The sequence below is a fragment of the Salvelinus alpinus genome, chromosome 11, assembly GCF_045679555.1.
Source record: "Salvelinus alpinus chromosome 11, SLU_Salpinus.1, whole genome shotgun sequence".
NCBI classification, from domain to species: domain Eukaryota; kingdom Metazoa; phylum Chordata; class Actinopteri; order Salmoniformes; family Salmonidae; genus Salvelinus; species Salvelinus alpinus.
In genome coordinates, this window is record NC_092096.1 from 52,152,820 (window position 1) to 52,171,273 (window position 18,454).

General features: G+C 42.3%; 1 protein-coding gene across 1 annotated transcript; it reads right to left on the reverse strand.

Moving 5' to 3' along the window:
* Positions 1–168: 168 nt before the first annotated feature.
* LOC139534367 (kelch-like protein 33) lies at positions 169–6,868 on the reverse strand. Its single transcript, XM_071333466.1, has 4 exons — positions 6,036–6,868; positions 4,625–5,564; positions 4,330–4,500; positions 169–4,194 (listed from the first exon to the last, which is right to left on the reverse strand). The coding sequence occupies exons 1-4, from the start codon at positions 6,748–6,750 to the stop codon at positions 3,672–3,674; spliced, it is 2,349 nt and encodes a 782-aa protein (XP_071189567.1). The 5' UTR covers positions 6,751–6,868; the 3' UTR covers positions 169–3,671.
* Positions 6,869–18,454: the final 11,586 nt, after the last annotated feature.

Genomic DNA, 18,454 nt, shown 5'->3' on the forward strand with positions numbered 1-18,454 from the left:
TACCGGAACGGTTGTTGCTAACGTGCGCTAATGTGACTAGAATGACGTTGTAAGTAACAGCAAACTTTCCACGACATGTCTTATACGTGCAGAAATCTTAAATTCAGTGTCCAATTTACAGTAGCTATTACAGTGAAAAAATACCATGCTATTGTTTGAGGAGAGTGCAGAACAACAAAGTTTTATTACGGCACTTGGTTTCATACATTCACCTCTGAAGGTAAATAATGTGCTTACATTCAGTAATCTTGCTCTGATTTGTCATACTGAGGGTCCCAGAGATAAAATGTAGCATAGTTTTGTTTTATAAAATCCATTACATTCAAATGTAGGAACTGGGCTCTAAAGTTTGAACCCCTGCTGTTTCTGGCCCTACACCCACCCGCTTGGCCATCTAGATGTGTGAAGGTTAGTGACTTTTCTGTATGGAAGAATTATATTATGGCCTTTCTCTTGCATTTCAAAGAAAAGGATACGATCCTTAAGAGGGCTCATAACAGTCACACAATTTGTCTCAGTAATTTGTCCTTGCATGATCGATGACTACTGATATGAAATGCAATCGACACTACCTACAGTATTACTAAAGATTTTTATGACTAACCCAAGATAAGACCACAGCCTGTCGTTTCCAATGGGAACAAAAATTAAATGGGGTTTATACGATTTTTTCTCTAATGAGGTTTGGCGGGTCAGATTGGGTGAGTTTGAGTGGTAAAGGCTCAAGCAACCAACTGTGGATGAAATTCGAGGAGTGAAGTCAGGGGAGGGGTGCAACTGCGACAGCCATAAGTTGCTACACTAATGTAGTTTTCCAGCAGTAAGGCTCAGATCAACATGGCAGTGTTGCCATTGTTCTTAAAGTTTTCTTTCTATGTCTCCAAGCCCCATATCACACACTCACAAACTGAAATAATATGTATGTACATTGTACAATCAATTACTGGGAGAGAGAGCCTCAGATATCACATTTATTTGTATATATCAGGCCCAATCCCAAATGGACTCCCAATGCACGTGGTGATCTGAGAGGATTTGACTGGTATAAGCAACATGATGAAAATTCCACATAGCCTATCAGAGGGCAAGGTGGAGCTATTACAATATTGCTTACACCTGTCAAATCCTCTCCAATCTTCACAAGTGTGTAGGGTTTAGGGGTTCATTTGGGATTGGGCCCCACTGTATACACGAAACTCAGACAAGTTGTTTCCTATTTTGGTCATGTCTTTGATCACGTTAGCATGGGTCAAACAAAAAAAACTGAATGATTTGTTGACAATAGAATCTCCCACAATGCAGGCCATGGCTGCAGGATGAAGATGGTGAAGAGCAACTGCAGAAACTTGCAGTCGACTGCAGTTTTAATCCCAATAATGCGAGACACCTTTGAAAGTGATGACCGACGATGGTCACCAACTTGACAAAAGTGATCTGCTCGAACACATGATCATTTAAAGGTAGACTCAGAAAGATGAGGTTGCCACTAGCAACCATGCAGACACTGGGCACGTTCGAGCTGATCCATCTTTTCTAATCGGTGACCATCGTTGATCACCGCCTTTCAAAGTGTGCTGCCTTATGGGGATCAAAATTGTCCAACTTGCGCCTACATGCCGACTGCATGAACTTTACAAAAACTATGTGATCAAAGGTCATGCTGTTTTCTTATGAAGTCGCCTTCATGTTGCTGCGGTTGCTTCTCACCAACTGCACCATGCAGCCAACGCCTGGCTAGTGGGAGGCACTATTTGTCAACCAATCATTAGTGGGTTTTTGGTTGACCTACGCGAACGTGACCATAGACGTGACTGAAACAGGAACCAACTTTGCCAAAATTCTAAAGCTACAGGCAGAACCGGTGATACAAATAAAAGTCATTTGAGACCGCTCTCTTCAGTTTCTGAGTGTGTAATATGGGGGTTTAGAAAAGTTTATTCGGACATTTATAAAGAAACACTTTTATTAACAATAGCAGCTATGTTGACACTGCCATGTTGATCTGAGCCTTGCTGTTTGAAAACCACTACAGTGTTCGACTTCCGGCTGTTGCATATGCACCTCCCCCAACTTCACTCGTCGACTTTCGTCTAGTCTGCTTCCTTAGCCTTACTTTTCGAACACACCCAATGAGATGAGCGTGATAGAAGACTTTGCTCTCACACAGAGTATATGTGCACGTGTACGCTTCATGCTGCTACAACGTGTTAGCTACGGTACCAAAACAGTTTAAGTTTAGCCTCGCGCTTTAACACTCCGGATTTTTGCATCTATGTCATCTCGCTGAGTCTACATTTAACCTAAATGAAACTATGCCCTGACCCATCACCTTATGCATTACTGCCCCACAGTGGCAAGAAGTGGCATCCCCAAAAAACACTAAAACTACACAACACATAAATGGCTCCTAGCCTCCCACGCATAGGCTACTTTCTGTCCCTAACACTGAAACTAAATAATATAAAAATGTTTTTATTTTAACTTAAACTAAATATATATATATTAAAACTAATGGAAATAAAAACACAAAACTATAATAACCTTGGTTCACACCCCCAATTCGTGAATATGTATTAGGAGCCTAGGTCACACTTGGAGGTGGAACCTAAATGAGCATTTTCACTCTAGGATAGGAATTATGTCGAAATAGGGGCGGTATTTCCCTCTGGTGGGGGCCTTTAAGCAAGTTAGCTAAAATCTTGTTGGTTGAAGAATTGTTCCAACCAAAAAGCACATGAATGTAACCCACAAATGTTGGCTTAGGTTGTTTTTTTTGCCAAACTAACAATGTCTTACTGTATTTGAATTATTTGATTTGATTTCAACTAACTTATGTTTAAATTTTTGAAACAAAGTCGTATTTCCGACATCATAACTAGGAAATAGCAACTGTATACTACATTTGAATTTCCCGACAGCTAGTTCAGTTAGCTGTAAGCCAGTAGAGAACATACACTGTATTTGTAATTATATTCATTTGATGAAAATATAAACTTAATCTATGTAAATATAGCTTGGTGTTAGCTAGATGGGTATTATACTTACAAGTGGTGTTAGGACCAAAATATTTTTCCAATCATTCTGATTTGAACAAATGAACAAATGTTCATTCTGTTCCGACCAGCAAAAGAAAGCTATGAACTGGTTCAAACCCCCCAAAGAGTACCGGTTTATATCATTATTTTCTGTTCCTTTTTCAACCAGTGAAATCAACAATTTTAGCTCATTAAATTACTTCAGCAATCAGTGCAGATAGAGCAGGCCAGTTAGTTTTTTACATGCGTGATGGACAGACAAGTGTAGCCTATGGTGCAAGTTGTGACTGAAAGTTGGATGGGTGGAGCGAGAGCAAGAGATGGTTGAGGAGGAGGCTTGAAGTGCTAGAAATCTTATGACATACATTAGCTGAATTAGGTCCACAGAATAATACCTAGGAGGAGCGGCTTCTACGAAGGAACTTTGAATGTCTTTTGAGCTAGCAAGCTAGCTAACAAGCTTCTGTGTGCACAGCGGCACAAGAATTCAAAACATGCTTTACTGCGTATTTTTGTGAGACTTGAAAAAAGTGCCCGGAACATAAAATAACGTTATCATCCGGCCCCGTGCTTTTAAAATAACAGTTATGTTCCAGAAAAGTAGTAGAAAAGTCTTATGGGATTTATAGTGATGTGTCATTGTCTTAAGTGGTTGGGCAGGTGCAGCAAACAGGCTCGTATGTCAGTGTTGGGTCCTGGCATCTCACCCATATTCTCCCAAAATTGGATGGTGGGATCATAACGATGAACCAGTCTGGTCTCCCTGTAGTCCTCTTGGCAGTATCCTCCCAGCACATAGAGAATCCCCTCCAGAACCACAGAGGCTGCTCCAACATGTGGGACGGCCAGGGGTGTGAGAGCACTCCAAAGGTCACTAACCGAGTCATAGACCTCACAGGCCAGCTGGTCGATAGACGTCATGTTTTCATCAACAGTGACTCCTCCTGCCACGTAAAGACGGCCGTTTAAAGTCTCCATGCAGTGACGGGCTCGAGGTTGGCTCATCTCGGCCAGGTAGGTGGTTCCTCTCTCAGGGTGGTACAGAAACATGGATACCAGACACTGGTGCCTGCAGTCCAACCCCCCTGAAATAAAAATCTTTCCATCCAACATTGTGGCAGCATGGCAGCTCAAAGTCATATCCAAGGGTCGGGCAAAGCTAACAGGGAAGGCCAAAGTTGGTAATGATAGCAACAAAGAAACAACGTTTTACTTAAATTTCCAATGGAACCATTAACTACTGCAAGCAATTCTGTGTTACCATTCCCTTTTGAGTTACCACAAAAAAACCTACCTCCAGGAATCTGTGTTTGGACAGTAGCACTCCACACTATCCAGGTTAGTTTCTGGATCAATGTCCCCTCCAATGGCATATATCATCCTGTCCAGCACAACCATGGAAAAGTTGCACCTTGTCTTATGCAAGTCAGCCAATCTCTCCCAGAGGTTCTGAAGTGGATCATATCTGAAAGACAATAAAGAATGAGAGATGAAGGAAGAAAATCATGTAAAAACATAAATATATAAAACATGTCATACCTAAAGGACTCATTGGTTAGTAGATACAAACCCAAAGCGTCTTATCTCACCTGTAGTTCGAGTTGAAAATGTCAAGCATGCCTTCATAACTCTGTCCCCCAACCACGTACAACTTCCCTGTGAGTACCGCCACCTCGTGACTTAGCCTTGGTGGCTTTGGCATCTCTCCAAGCAACCTCCATTCCACATTCTTTACAATACCTGTGTAGTTCCTCAGAGAGTTTCCGAACCACAGTTCTCGGCTGGGAGATCGCCGGCTAAAGTCGGCAGAGATCTGATCTCCACCCACCAAGACTAGACTGTCCTTCGGCAAGTAGACCCTGCACAGGGTCCGAGGTGCAACGTGATGGGAGTGAAAGTCCTCCAGTATAGTCAGGTAGAGACCTTCCGTGTTGCATTCAGACCACAGTTTTGTGGTTTTAACTTCATTGAACTCCTTGATGTTCATGAGGGGAAAGTGGACTTTCTTCATCAGCTCTTTGGTGAGTTTAAGCCTTTTGCTGGGACATGCCTCAATCCAAGCCACCACAGCCTTGAAGACGACAAGCTCAGAGGGCACAAAGAGGGAATCGCTTTTCAGATATCTTCTAAGCTTCTTGGCTGGCAGGTCTTGAAATTTAGGGGTGGCTGCCACGTTTTGGAAGTGTCTCAGGACAAAACTGTTTGCCACTTCGAGGAGTTCCGGCATCCCATAAGCCTCAGCGAAGGAGGCCACGTCCAGGCAGGAGTGAGCATCGATTTCCTGTTCCAGGAAGTTGAGGCACAGCGAGAGGGCGGGCTGGAACTGGAGCTGGAGGGCAGTGCAGGTAATCTCAAAGACACGCCGCCAGCTGAGGGGGAGGGACCCACTGTAGGAGCAGCCAATCATGGCCTCCAGCTCAGCAGCCTCCAGGAAGGGAAGGGCCACACAGGGCTGTTGGGATTCCTTCATCCCGCTGGTGAACATTCCCCGGAAGAAGTCACTACTGGCAGCCAGGAGCACTCTGTGGACTTGGAGGAGACAGGAGAGAGAAGAGGAAATTGATTATTGATGTTATCATCCTTATTATAATCAGGTAGCTCATAAATAGACTACTTCCCCATCTGGTTAATCGTGACTCTTATGAATTCAGATGTAAGACAGAAAGTCAGAATATTTGAAGTTAACATAATTTTATTTTGTTGATCCCGGACGAGTCCCCAACAATTATTACAAAAATATAAACACAATTTATATTTCATTTATATATTTTCTCAGTATAACATCAGGTTGTTATATATTAATATATTAGTAATATTAATATATTATATATCATCCTATTATTATTTAAATCATATTATTATATGCTAAAAATCTATATTATTACCATCAAAAGCATGCATGGGTTATTTAGCTTGATCTCGGACGTTCCCACCTAAAAATATATTAATTGTCTTCTCTATCATTGTAGTCATGATGTATTTTGACACCAGTTTACTAACCATGGAATGATGTCCCACCAACCTCCAGCTCCACATCACAGCCCACTCCCTCTCCCCACAGCTGTCTGATTGACTGAAGAGTGAGCTTCATCTGTTCTTCAGCAGATACCTTCTTTTCTTCAGCCCTCTTCTCTACTCCCTTCTTCATCTTCCCCAACTCTTTACTGCAGAGTTCTAGAACTCTGGGGACCCCTAGTGTTTCAGCTGCAGTCTGTATCTGGGCCAGTGTGTGTCTGTTCAGAGCTGATATGGCACCAGTGTAGGCAAACTCAGTCACCCCTGCCAGCCCTACACACCTCACCTCAGAACCCAGACTGATGAATATCTCTGTCTGTGTGTTCATGTCGAAATCTCTCCTCTCCCTCATCTTCTCCATCTCTTCATCCCACTTGGGCAGCCTCTGGTGTGTTAGGGAGTGATGTACCAGGGAGCTGACAGCAGCCAGGACAAGGGAGTGTGCGTGGAGACGCTGTCCATTCTCAGTGCTCAGAGTCAGGTCAGTGAGGAGAGACGAGTCCCTGAGCTGCTCCAGGGCTTTGAACGTTTCTCTGGCATATGAGTCTCTGCTGTATACCCTTGTTGTATCCACATCATCTATCACCCCTTTCTGCTCTCCATCTACTGCCCACTCTTCTTTCACTTCTTTCACTTCATTATCCTCTTTTTCAGCTAGCCCTCTCTCTAGATCTGTCTTACTGTACTGACACCCCTGCATGCCCTTTTCCCTCTCGATCTGTCTCTATATTGTGCTCTTCCCCTGTCAATTTCTTATCTTGTCTCCATAAAGTATCCAAGCCCCGTTGGAAGCTTGATCCAGCTAAAGCCATCGCTTATGTCAACAAATGTCCAACAGTCTCCCTACCTACAGCTTACCAATAAATCTAGGAAAAAATACAACCCCCCCCCCAGTAAAATCTGTTGTCACACAAAAAAAAAGCCTAAAGTCACTTACTTACTTGACACAGGTTTTTGTGGAGAAATACAACAGAAAAGTATAGTCGTATCAGTGTTCAAGCATCTGCAGTGGCTCTTAGCTGTAGAACGTGTGTGATCTTTATAATGCAGTCTTCTCTTCCACCCTCCATACAGGGTCAGTTATCTCTGTCGTCTCCTCTTCCCCTTCCCTTTACTTGTGTGTACTGACCCCTATTTGACACAACCCTTTATAAATCCCCAAACAAGCAGCTATATATATACTCATAGTCATACAGATCAGATTGCACAGTGAACTATTGTCTCGGTTTCTGGTCCAGCTTCTCATTCCTCAAAGTCTTTCCACAGTACGAACTAAACAATAACAGATGATAAAGGGTTTGGGTTTCAGAGTGGCAATGTCCACAATTTTACCATGCGATAGATAGATTGTTGTGTTGGTGATGGAGAGATGTCTTACAGTAGAATACACAAGACTGCATCTTGCCATTCTCCCATTTTCTCCCCACACACTTTTCTCCTCCATTATTTCCTGTTTTCTCAATACATTTATCACCGTTTTTAATAATTTCCCTGCAGTTTTTACTATGTATTACATTTGAAGCATAGAAAGATCAAAACCCCAGAACTGTAAAAAGGGGATTGTTTTAGGCTTAGAGCCTGACTGAGCTCCTCTCTCCTAGACATCCCAAGGCCTTGGCTGCCACCTCCCAATGTATTCTGGGGCATGTGACTAGGGGATCAGTAGGGGTATGGCGTGCTTCGAGGGTCAGCGGGATTGTGTTGCTCCTCCACAGCCAAACACTGGGGAATCTGGGTCAAGGAGGTAGGAAAAAGGAGTGTGAAGGGCAAGGAATCGGACATTTACACCCTTCAGTCTATTGATTCTATAATTTTTTTTTAATAAAAAAAGTTGACCCTTATTTTAACCCTGGCCCTTTACATTACAGCCTGGTCATTACTGTCAGTTACTCCTTGATAATACTCACTCGAATTAGGACATTACCACCATATATACGTGGTTCATGTTGCTTTGCTCTTTTGAATGCTCTTGGTGTGGTTTTGGGGATAACATTTTCATGACCTTGTGTAACAGGTTGAAGTTTGTAGCCGCTACGTCACTTTGTTTAACGAGGTGAGGCACTCAGATACCTATTAAATGCAACGAAACATGAACAAAACACAGGTTCTTCACATCAAAGGTGAAGCGTGGACATGATGAGACATTATCATTTTTATTTTCTGTTGCAGCAATGAGGTCAATGTCACCATAAATAATCAACAATCGATAATCGGAGCGGTCTGCACATATCAAACACGATCTTCAGCGCTGTCCCTTGAACAACAAGCTATCCAATAGTTAGATTCAATATCGGCTTTCAATAACAATTACAAAAGTGCATAGTTGAGGAAGGCCTGCTCAGGAAGACCGAGAGTGGATCTGGAGGGAGATGGGCACTCAGTCCGCAAGCACACTTACACATTTCCACTGGATTTGGATGAAGCCACACTGTCCCATCCTTGCTCTCATCCTTCCAGAGCACACCAACCTAAAGGCTACACGGATAAAAAAGGGATCTGCCGAACACAGGGAATAACTGGGCATTTATACACAAAACCCCATCACTGGGCATTTATACACAAAACCCCATCACTGGGCATTTATACACAAAACCCCACACTCACAGGCAACACCTGGAACTAATCACAATTACATGACACATGTCACACTTATCTTGATGTCATGATCTTGGTTACACTTTACCTTAATAAGGTGCCATCTATAAAGCGTTCCAATACTGTGCTTATTTCCTTTATTAAATACTGTGCTGTGATAAAGACATTTTCAGATGAAACGGTCTGTCTCAGCGATACCAGTGCAAGTTGCAAAGAAAGTCTCCATGCATGTCTCCTTGCATGTTTTAGGTACTGTATGTATTGACTTTGCAGCAATGCGCATATGTAAAAGATATCGAAGAATTCAACAAGATTCTTATGTATTCTACATGGAACTTGTAAGTAAAATATATGGCAGACAATTAGTGTAGATTCTTGTAATATCTGATTTACATGGGTGGTTAAATATTCAGACATAACAGAAATGTTGCATGTATTGTGTAAAAAACATACAAGAGACATGTAAGCTGAGCTTTCTAAGGTCTCATACATGCGACATAAGAATGTCAGCACTTGCATCCCACTGTCTGACATCATTGACACATGCAATGTGACACTTATTGAAAAAATAAGCAAAGTCCTCCACGAGGAGGAGCAGCTGGAGGAGGAAGGGGGAAAGAAGAAAGAGGTGGAGAAGAGTAGGAGGGGAAGGGGAGGAGAGGAGGACAAGAGAAGCGAAGAAGGAGAGGAGGAGGACAGGAGGAGGACTGATCGCAGCAGTGAATCTATTTAGTTATTAAGCGGAGATCTCTCAACAATCGTTCTCACAATAACATTGATAGTAGTCAGCGGCAAATATCAAAGCCGAGCTTGGTTAAAGTCTTGGATGGGATACCAAAGGCATAGCTGTATATAAATCAGCTGTTCAGTAGGTGCCTCATAGCCTTAACCATGGAAACTTATACCTGAAAATGTATATACAAATATTGTATTTTTTGGGGTTCAGCAGTGAAGCTGTTTGTTGGCATTCATTATTATTATTATTATTATTACGGTTCTGACAATTTGGCAAACAATTCAAATAATAAGGCCAAGGAAAATAAAAAGTTGCATAAGAGTAAGATACGCCATGATGGATATTCTGCCATTTAGAATTTTGTGAAAACCACTCAAAACTCTACTCCTCAAATGCTACTGCACAAAACAATATGTGGCATCTACTGTATGGACAAAGGTCTCTCAATGCAATATTTTCCAAACTAGTCCCTATAACAACATGGCCACTATTAATCAATAAGCATTAATGGGAGTGGTCTGGCATATAAATGCATATAAATCAGTCACGGATATTCGTATTGTAACAAAACTTGGTACATATGTTGCAAACATGACGTTGTTGGACAGGAAAAAACATTAATTCAAGCTCATTGGCTCATAGCGGCCATACTGTTTGAGCTAGAGTGCTGGAAAAAATTGCGTTAGAAGACATGGGGACATTCTATATACCACATCCTTTGCTGATTGGTCGAGCGGTTATAGGGAAGAAGAGGTTAAAGTAGTCAACATCATTGAAAATGGTCCAAAATACAGTACCAGTCAAAAGTTTGGACGCACCTACTCATTCAAGGGTTTTTCTTTATTTTTGCTATTTTCTACATTGTAGAATAATAGTGAAGACATCAAAACTATGAACTATCACACATGGAATCATGTAGTAACCAAAAGAGTGTTAAACAAATCAACATATATTTTATATTTGAGATTCTTGAAAGTAGCCACCCTTATCCTTGATGACAGCTTTGCAAACTCTTGGCATTCTCTCATGATTTTTAAACGACTACCTCATCTCTGTACCCCATCTGTAAAGTCCCTAAGTCGAGCAGTGAATTTCAAACACAGATTCAACCACAAAGACCAGGGATGTTGTCCAATGTCTTACAAAGAAGGGCACTTATTGGTAAATGAGTCAAAATTAAAATAGCAGACATTGAAAATCTCTTTGTGCATGGTGAAGTTAACTACACCTTCGATGTTGTATCAATACACCAAGTCACTACAAAGATACAGGTGTCCTTCCTAACTCAGTTGCCAGAGAGGAAGGAAAACGCTCAGGGATTTCACCATGAGGCCAATGATGACTTTACAACAGTTACAGAGTTTAATGGCTGTGATAGGAGAAAACTGATGGATCAACAACATTGTAGTTACTCCACAATACTGACCTAAATGACAGAGTGAAAAGAAGGAAGCCTATACAGAATTCAAATATTCCAGGCCTCCAAGGTGGCGCAGTGGTCTAAGGCACTGCATCGCAGCGCTAGCTGTGCCACCAGAGACTCTGGGTTTGCGCCCAGGCTCTGTCGCAGTCGGCCGCGACCGGGAGGTCCGTGGGGCGACGCACAATTGGCCTAGCGTCGTTAGGGAGGGTTTGGCCGGTAGGGATATCCTTGTCTCATCGCGCACCAGCGACTCCTGTGGTGGGCCGGGCGCAGTGCACGCTAACCAAGGTCGCCAGGTGCACGGTGTTTCCTCCGACACATTGGTGCGGCTGGCTTCCGGGTTGGATGCGCGCTGTGTTAAAAAGCAGTGCGGCTTGGTTGGGTTGTGTTTCGGAGGACGCATGGCTTTCACCCTTCGTCTCTCCCGAGCCCGTACGGGAGTTGTAGCGATGAGACAAGATAGTAACTACTAACAATTGGATACCATGAAATTGGGGAAAAAAAGGGAGTAAAATAAATAAATAAAAAAAGCATACAAATATTCCAAAACATGCATCCTGTTTGCAATAAGGCACTAAGGTAAAATGTGGCAACGAAATTAACTTTGTCCTGAATACAAAGCTTTATGTTTGGGGGAAATCCAACACAACATATCACTGAGTACTTCATATTTTCAATCATGGTGGTGGCTGCATTATGTTATGGATATGCTTGTCATCGGCAATGACCAGGGAGTTTTTTTTAGGATAAATAAAAATGGAATAGAGCGAACAACAGGCAAAATCCTAGAGGATACCTGGTTCAGTCTTCTTTCCAACAGACACTGGGAGACACATTTACCTTTCAGCACAACAATAACCTAAAACAAAATGCCAAATATACAGTGGAGTTGCTTACCAAGATGACATTGAATGTTCCTGAGTGGCCGAGTTACAGTTTTGACTTAAACCTGCTTGAAAATCTATGGCAAGACCTGAAAAGGGCTGTCTATGTCATGTTTTTCTTTGTGTTGGTTGGGGCGTGATAGTGACTAGGGTGGGTCATCTAGGTGTTTGTATGTCTATGTTGGCCTGATATGGTTCCCAATCAGAGACAGCTGTTTATCGTTGTCTCTGATTGGGGATCATATTTAGGTAGCCATTTTCCCCATTGTTAGTTGTGGGATCTTGCCTACAGTAAGTTGCCTTTGTGCACTCCAGTAGCTTCACGTTTGTTTGTTCTTTATTGTTTTGTGAGTTTCTCTTTATTAAAATTATGTGGAACTCTATGCATGCTGTGCCTTGGTCTCATCATTACGACGTGACAGTCTAGCAATGATCAACAATCAACAATCAACTTGACAGAGCTTGAAGAATTAAAAAAATTATAATATGCAAATATTGTTCATTCCAGGTGTACAAAGATTTTGGAGAGGTACCCAGAAAGAATCACAGCTATAATCGCTGCCAGAAGGTGATTCTAACATGTATTGACCCAGGGGTGGGAATACTTATGTAAATTAGATACTGTATTTCATTTTCAATAAATTACCAAAAATTTCGAGAAACATTTTCACTTCGTCATTATGGAGTATTGGGTGTAGATAGGTGAGAAAAAATATCAATTTTGAAATCAGGCTATAACACAACATTTGGAATAAGCTAAGGGGTATGAATACTTTCTGAAGGCACTGTGAGGCATATAAGTTAACACATACAAATACATCACTGACATACAAAATTGTACCAGATCCATATTATATTATTTGTACAAAAATCTAATAAGCAATCTTCTTCTGCCATAGAAGATTCTTATTTGATTTTCATTATTCTTTTCCATATATGTAAAATGTTGCATCCTTAACCTGTAAAAGGGGAATGTTCTTGGTGTCAAGTTTAGCAATGAAGCAGATGCTAAACTACAGGACTGTTTTGCTGGCACAGACTGGAATATGTTCTGGGATTCTTCCGATGGCATTGAGGAGTACACCACATCAGTCACAGGCTTTATCAATAAGTGCATAGAGAACATCGTACCCGCAGTGACTGTACGTACATACCCCAACCAGAAGCCATGGATTACAGGCAACATTCGTACTGACCTAAAGGCCAGAGCTGCCGCTTTTAAGGAGCGGGACTCTAACCCAGAAGCTTAAAAATAAATCCTGCTATGTCCTCCGATGAACCATCAAAGAGGCAAAGCGTCAATACAGGACTAAGGTCGAATAGTACTACACCAGCTCCGACGCTCGTCGGATGTGGCAGGGCTTGCAAACTATTACAGACTACAAAGGGAAGCACAGCCGAAAGCTGCCCAGTGACACAAGCCTAACAGGCGAGCTAAATAACTTCTATACTCGCTTCGAGGCAAGTAACAATGAAACATGCATGAGAGCATCAGCTGTTCCGGACAACTGTGTGATCACGCTCTCCGCAGCTGATGTGAGTAAGACCTTTAAACAGGTCAACATTCACAAGGCCAGACGGATTACCAGGATGTGTACTGCGAGCATGCACTGACCAACTGGCAAGTGTTTTCACTGACATTTTCAACCTCTCCCTGTCTGTCTGTAATACCAACATGTTTCAAGCAGACAACCATAGTCCCTGTGCCCAAGAACACTAAGGTAACCTGCCTAGATAACTACCGACCCGTAGCACTCACGTCTGTAGCCATGAAATGCTTTGAAAGGCTGGTCATGGCTCACATCAACACCATTATCCCAGAAACCCTAGACCCACTCCAATTTGCATACCACACCAACAGATCCACAGATGATGCAATCTCTATTACACTCCACACTGCCCTTTCCCACCTGTACAAAAGGAACACCTATGTGAGAATGCTATTAATTGACTACAGCTCAGCATTCAACAGCATAGTGCCCTCAAAGCTCATCACTAAGCTATGGACCCTGGGACTAAACACCTCCCTCTACAACTGGATCCTGGACTTCCTGACGGGCCGCACCAAGGTGGTAAGTGTCGGGAACAACACATCCACCACGCTGATCCTCAACACGTGGGCGCCTCAAGGCTGCGTGCTCAGTCCCCTCCTATACTCACTGTTCACCCACGACTGCATGGCCGATTGTGGACTACAGGAAAAGGTGAAGGTGGAAAAGGTGGACCGAGCACTCCCCCATTCTCATCGATGGGGCTGTAGTGGAGCCGGTTGAGAGCTTCAAGTTCCTTGGTGTCCACATCAACAACAAACTAGAATGGTCCAAACACACCAGGACAGTCGTGAAGAGGGCACGACAAAGCCTATTCCCCCTCAGGAAACTAAAAAGATTTGGCATGGGTCCTGAGATCCTCAAAAGGTTCTACAGCTGCAACATCGAGAGCATCCTGACTGGTTGCATCACTGCCTGGTACGGCAATTGCTCGGCCTCCGACTGCAAGGCACTACAGAGGGTTGTGTGTACGGTCCAGTACATCACTGGGGCTAAGCTGCCTGCCATCCAGAACCTCTACACCAGGCGTTGTCAGGCCCTAAAAATTGTCAAAGACACCAGCCACCCCAGTCATGGACTGTTCTCTCTACTACCGCACAGCAAGCGGTACCGGAGTGCCAAGTCTAGGACAAAAATGCTTCTCAACAGTTTTTACCCCATAGCCATAAGACTCCTGAACAGGTAATCAAATGGCTACCCGGACTATTTCCCCCCTCCAACCCCTCTTTTACGCTGCTGCTACTCTCTGTTTATCATATATGCATAGTCACTTTAACTATACATTCATGTACATACTACCTCAATTGGGCCGACCAACCAGTGCTCTTGTACATTGGCTAACCGGGCTATCTGCATTGTGTCCCATTGAAACAAAGATAAACATACATTGCTGGAAAAAATGGCAGGGAAAGACATTTAAGCATAAGCAGTTGTCAAAGTGATATACAGACACCTAGCATAAAACCCAGAAGAGCAAGCAATGCAGATGTAGAAGCACAGTGGCTTGGAAAAGCTCCCTAGAAAGGCAGGAACATAGGAAGAAACCTAGAGTGGAACCAGACTCTGAAGTCTCTATTCTGGCTGAGATTATAAGAGTACATGGCCATTAAGGCCAGAACGTTCTTCAAGATGTTCAAACGTTCATAGATGACCAACAGGGTCAAATAATAATCACAGTGGTTATAGAGGTGGCAACAGCTCTGCACCTCAAGAGTTAATATCAGATGGCTTTTCATAGCAGGTACGGTAGTGAGAGAAAGAGAGAGAGGGAGGAAGAGAGAGGGTCGAAACAGCAGGTCCGGTACAAGGTAGCACGTCCAGTGAACAGGTCAGGGTTCCATAGCTGCAGACAGAACAGCAGAAACTGGATTAGCAGCACGACCAGATGGACTGGGGATGGGGACATCCAGGAGTCCTCAGGCCAGGTACTCCTGAGGCATGGTCCTCAGATCACACAGGACACCAGATAAGACAGGATAATTACACCAGATAGGACAGACTGAGCATAGCCCCCCGGCACATAGACTATTGCAGCATAGATACCGGAGACTGAGACGGGGGGTCCCCCCCAGAAAGGCCAACCAGGCAGGACATAACCCCTACCACTTTGACAAAGCACAGCCCGCACACCACCAAAGGGATATCAACAGACCACTAACGTACTATTCTGAGACAAGGCCGAGAATAGCCCATGAGATCTCCCCCACCGCACGAACCCGAAGGGGCGTAAAACCGGACAGAAAGATCAAGTCAGTGGCTCTAAAAAAAAGCTTGGCACAACGTGATGCACCCCTCCTAGGGACGGCATTGGAGAGCATGAGCACTCCAGTGACTCAGTAATAGGGTCAGAGGCAGAGAATCCCAGTGGAGAAAGGGGAACCGGGCAGGCAGAGACAGCATTGGTGGTTCGTCACTCCAGTGCCTTGCCATTCACCTTCGCACCCCTGGGCCAGACTACACTCAATCATAGGACCTACTGAAGAGATGAGTCAAGTCATGGATGAATTGGAAACATTTTCTAGAAAACAATTGGTCATAAACCCACATACTCTCATACAGTGGATAACAGCAGTGAATTTCACACATGCTGTACAAGCAGGGGGTGAAAATATACTTCACAGCTTATTGAGAAATCGACACGAATTAGCCTACTTATTCAAAATTCATGACAGGCACACAAGAAGTATAACACAATTTCACACAACTACGCATTTCATGTGTATTGTAGGATTTTCATTCTTCATAACGCATTCGTGTACATTACGGTACATTTGTTGTGGCTAACGTTAGCTAGTCTAGCTAGGTGGCTGACGTTAGCTAGGTTAGGGGTTAGGGTTAGATTTAGGGGTTAAGGTGAGGGTTAGGTAACATGCTAGCAAAGTAGTTAAAGGTTTAAAAAGTATGAATTTCAGCAAACAAAGGCCAGACTTTACACAGGACAAACATAGGTACATGATAAGGATTTAAAATTGTACATTTTTACAAGCATCGACTGAAATCGACTTGATGTCGTCAGAGATCCAGTCCACCCACAATCGTTGCCACTCAACTCCCTTGACCAGTGTGTTGTGAGCAACATTAGCATGAGCAACAATAGTGGAATTGGCGGTTCGCCTTCGAAATAAGTCCCCTATTGAAACTGCTGCAAACGGAAAAAAAAATAGTGGAATCATATAACAATTGGACTAGATAATGCTAAACAAGGTTGGAATGTTGTTATATAAATTCAGCAAGACAATAATGAGTTAATTTGACACAAAGTAAAAATCTGTTGAAATCACACTGTGGATGTATAGACTTCAGAATTGCAATGGAAGCATACTTATATTGCAATGTACAGCCTTACCTATGGATCATATCTCCATTAAAAGGGGTATCAGCCTACTCAGTAACACCAACAATGCACAACTGTAAATAGTTTTCAGAAATATTAGCGTCATAGCTCTTATTGTGGGACTTTACCTCACGATTCAGTCTATTGTGCATATTGGACATTCATATTGCAATCTACTGCCTTACCTATGGATCTTAAGTCAATGAAATGGGGTATCAGCCTACTCGGTGACACCCGCATATTACAATTCTAAAGAGTTTACACAAATATTAGCGATGTGGCAGGACTCTGAATCCACTACGAAATGAGCAACATTAAGCTCACCAGTCAACCTATGTCTATTGAACATTCATATTTCTATGTACAGCCTTACCTATGGATATTGGGTCCATGAAAGGGGGTACTCGGTCTACTCAGTGACACCCACAGATTACAATTCTAAAGAGTTTTCATGTTAAATACTATTATTGCACACGGAGTCAGTCCATGCAACTTCTGTGACTTGTTAAGCAAATGTTTACTTCTGACCAATTATCTGAAAGATGCCTAAGTCGATCAGTGAATTGCCATAACAAATGAGTACTTATTGACATTTCAGCTTTTAATATTTTATACATTTGCAAACATTTCTAAAAACATAATTCCACTTTGACATTATGGGGTATTGTGTGTAGGTCAGACAAAAAAATATATAATTGTAATCCATTTTAAATTCAGGCTGTAACACAACAAAATGTGGAAAAAGTCAAAGGGTGTGAATACTTTCTGAAGGCACTGTAAGTATGCCCCCAATGCAATTCTGAAGTCTATACATCCACAGTGCGATTTCAACAGATTACATTTTTTTTGTTAATTAACTAAATTGTCTTTTGTTCAATTTATGTAACATTCCAACCTTGTCCAATTGTGGCATGATTCCACTATTTTCATCCATTTCAAATCGGGGACTTTAATTTTGAAGATGAACCGTTGATTTCACTTGTGTTGTTCACGACACACACGTTCTCCATTGTATGTGTAGAGTTGAGATTTCTCAGCAAACTAGCGTATATTATGTCGATATTCTTTTTTGTGACATTTAAATGTTATTTAAAAAACTGCTCTGTAAAATGGATGAAATAGTGATCACTGTTAGCCTAAACAGTTTATTAATAGAGTAGAACTATAGCTAGCGATCAGTAGATCTACATACACACCTATTCCACAGTTCTCTCTCTGGCGTAGTCCGCAGCAGTCTCTATAGCCCCTCCGTTCCGCCAGCAAGAATCAAGACCATGACCTCAGCGATTTTCCTCCAAAATAAAAGTCCCGCAATGGTGAAAAATACAAATGGTCGAAATGTATAACATTTAGGGAAGAAATGTAAGCAGTTATTTTTTTCTTCATTTTGTTGAATAATGATAAATTAATCTCCTTTAAAGCACAAATAATATAGCATTGACATTGTTAGGACTAACAACATTAAAAGTAATGATTTTTATTGTAGATAATTATCATGGTAATATAACAAAACATTTAATGCTACTATTAATAATAGTAATAACAATATTATAATAATCAACTTTGGAAAACACTTAAATCCTATTGTTAATTAGCCCATCCGCATTGTACGAAGTTCACTAAGTTTTTAATATTGGACATACTGCTCCGTAGCACACAATTTCCTGTACACTGTGTTGCAGTAAAAGGGGGGCCCATTCTACTCAGGAGCACCGCTAGTTTCCAAATCCACAGTGTACAACCCAAGGAGCATCACTGCTCATTCTGCGGCCCTTAGCTTAAACGAAGTAGGTTTTTCATAATGGACATACATATTGCATCGTACACAATTTCCTGTACATTGTGTCATTCTACTCAGGAGAACATCAGCTTTCCACATCCA

Excerpts from the sequence above, each read along its gene's own strand:
- LOC139534367 (XM_071333466.1), bottom strand. The coding sequence starts at position 6,750 with ATGCAGGGGTGTCAGTACAGTAAGACAGATCTAGAGAGAGGGCTAGCT. Across the intron at positions 5,565-6,035 it reads TGGTGGGACATCATTCCATG|TCCACAGAGTGCTCCTGGCT; the intron begins GTTAGTAAACTG and ends GTCTCCTCCAAG. Across the intron at positions 4,501-4,624 it reads ATTTTCAACTCGAACTACAG|ATATGATCCACTTCAGAACC; the intron begins GTGAGATAAGAC and ends ATTGTCTTTCAG.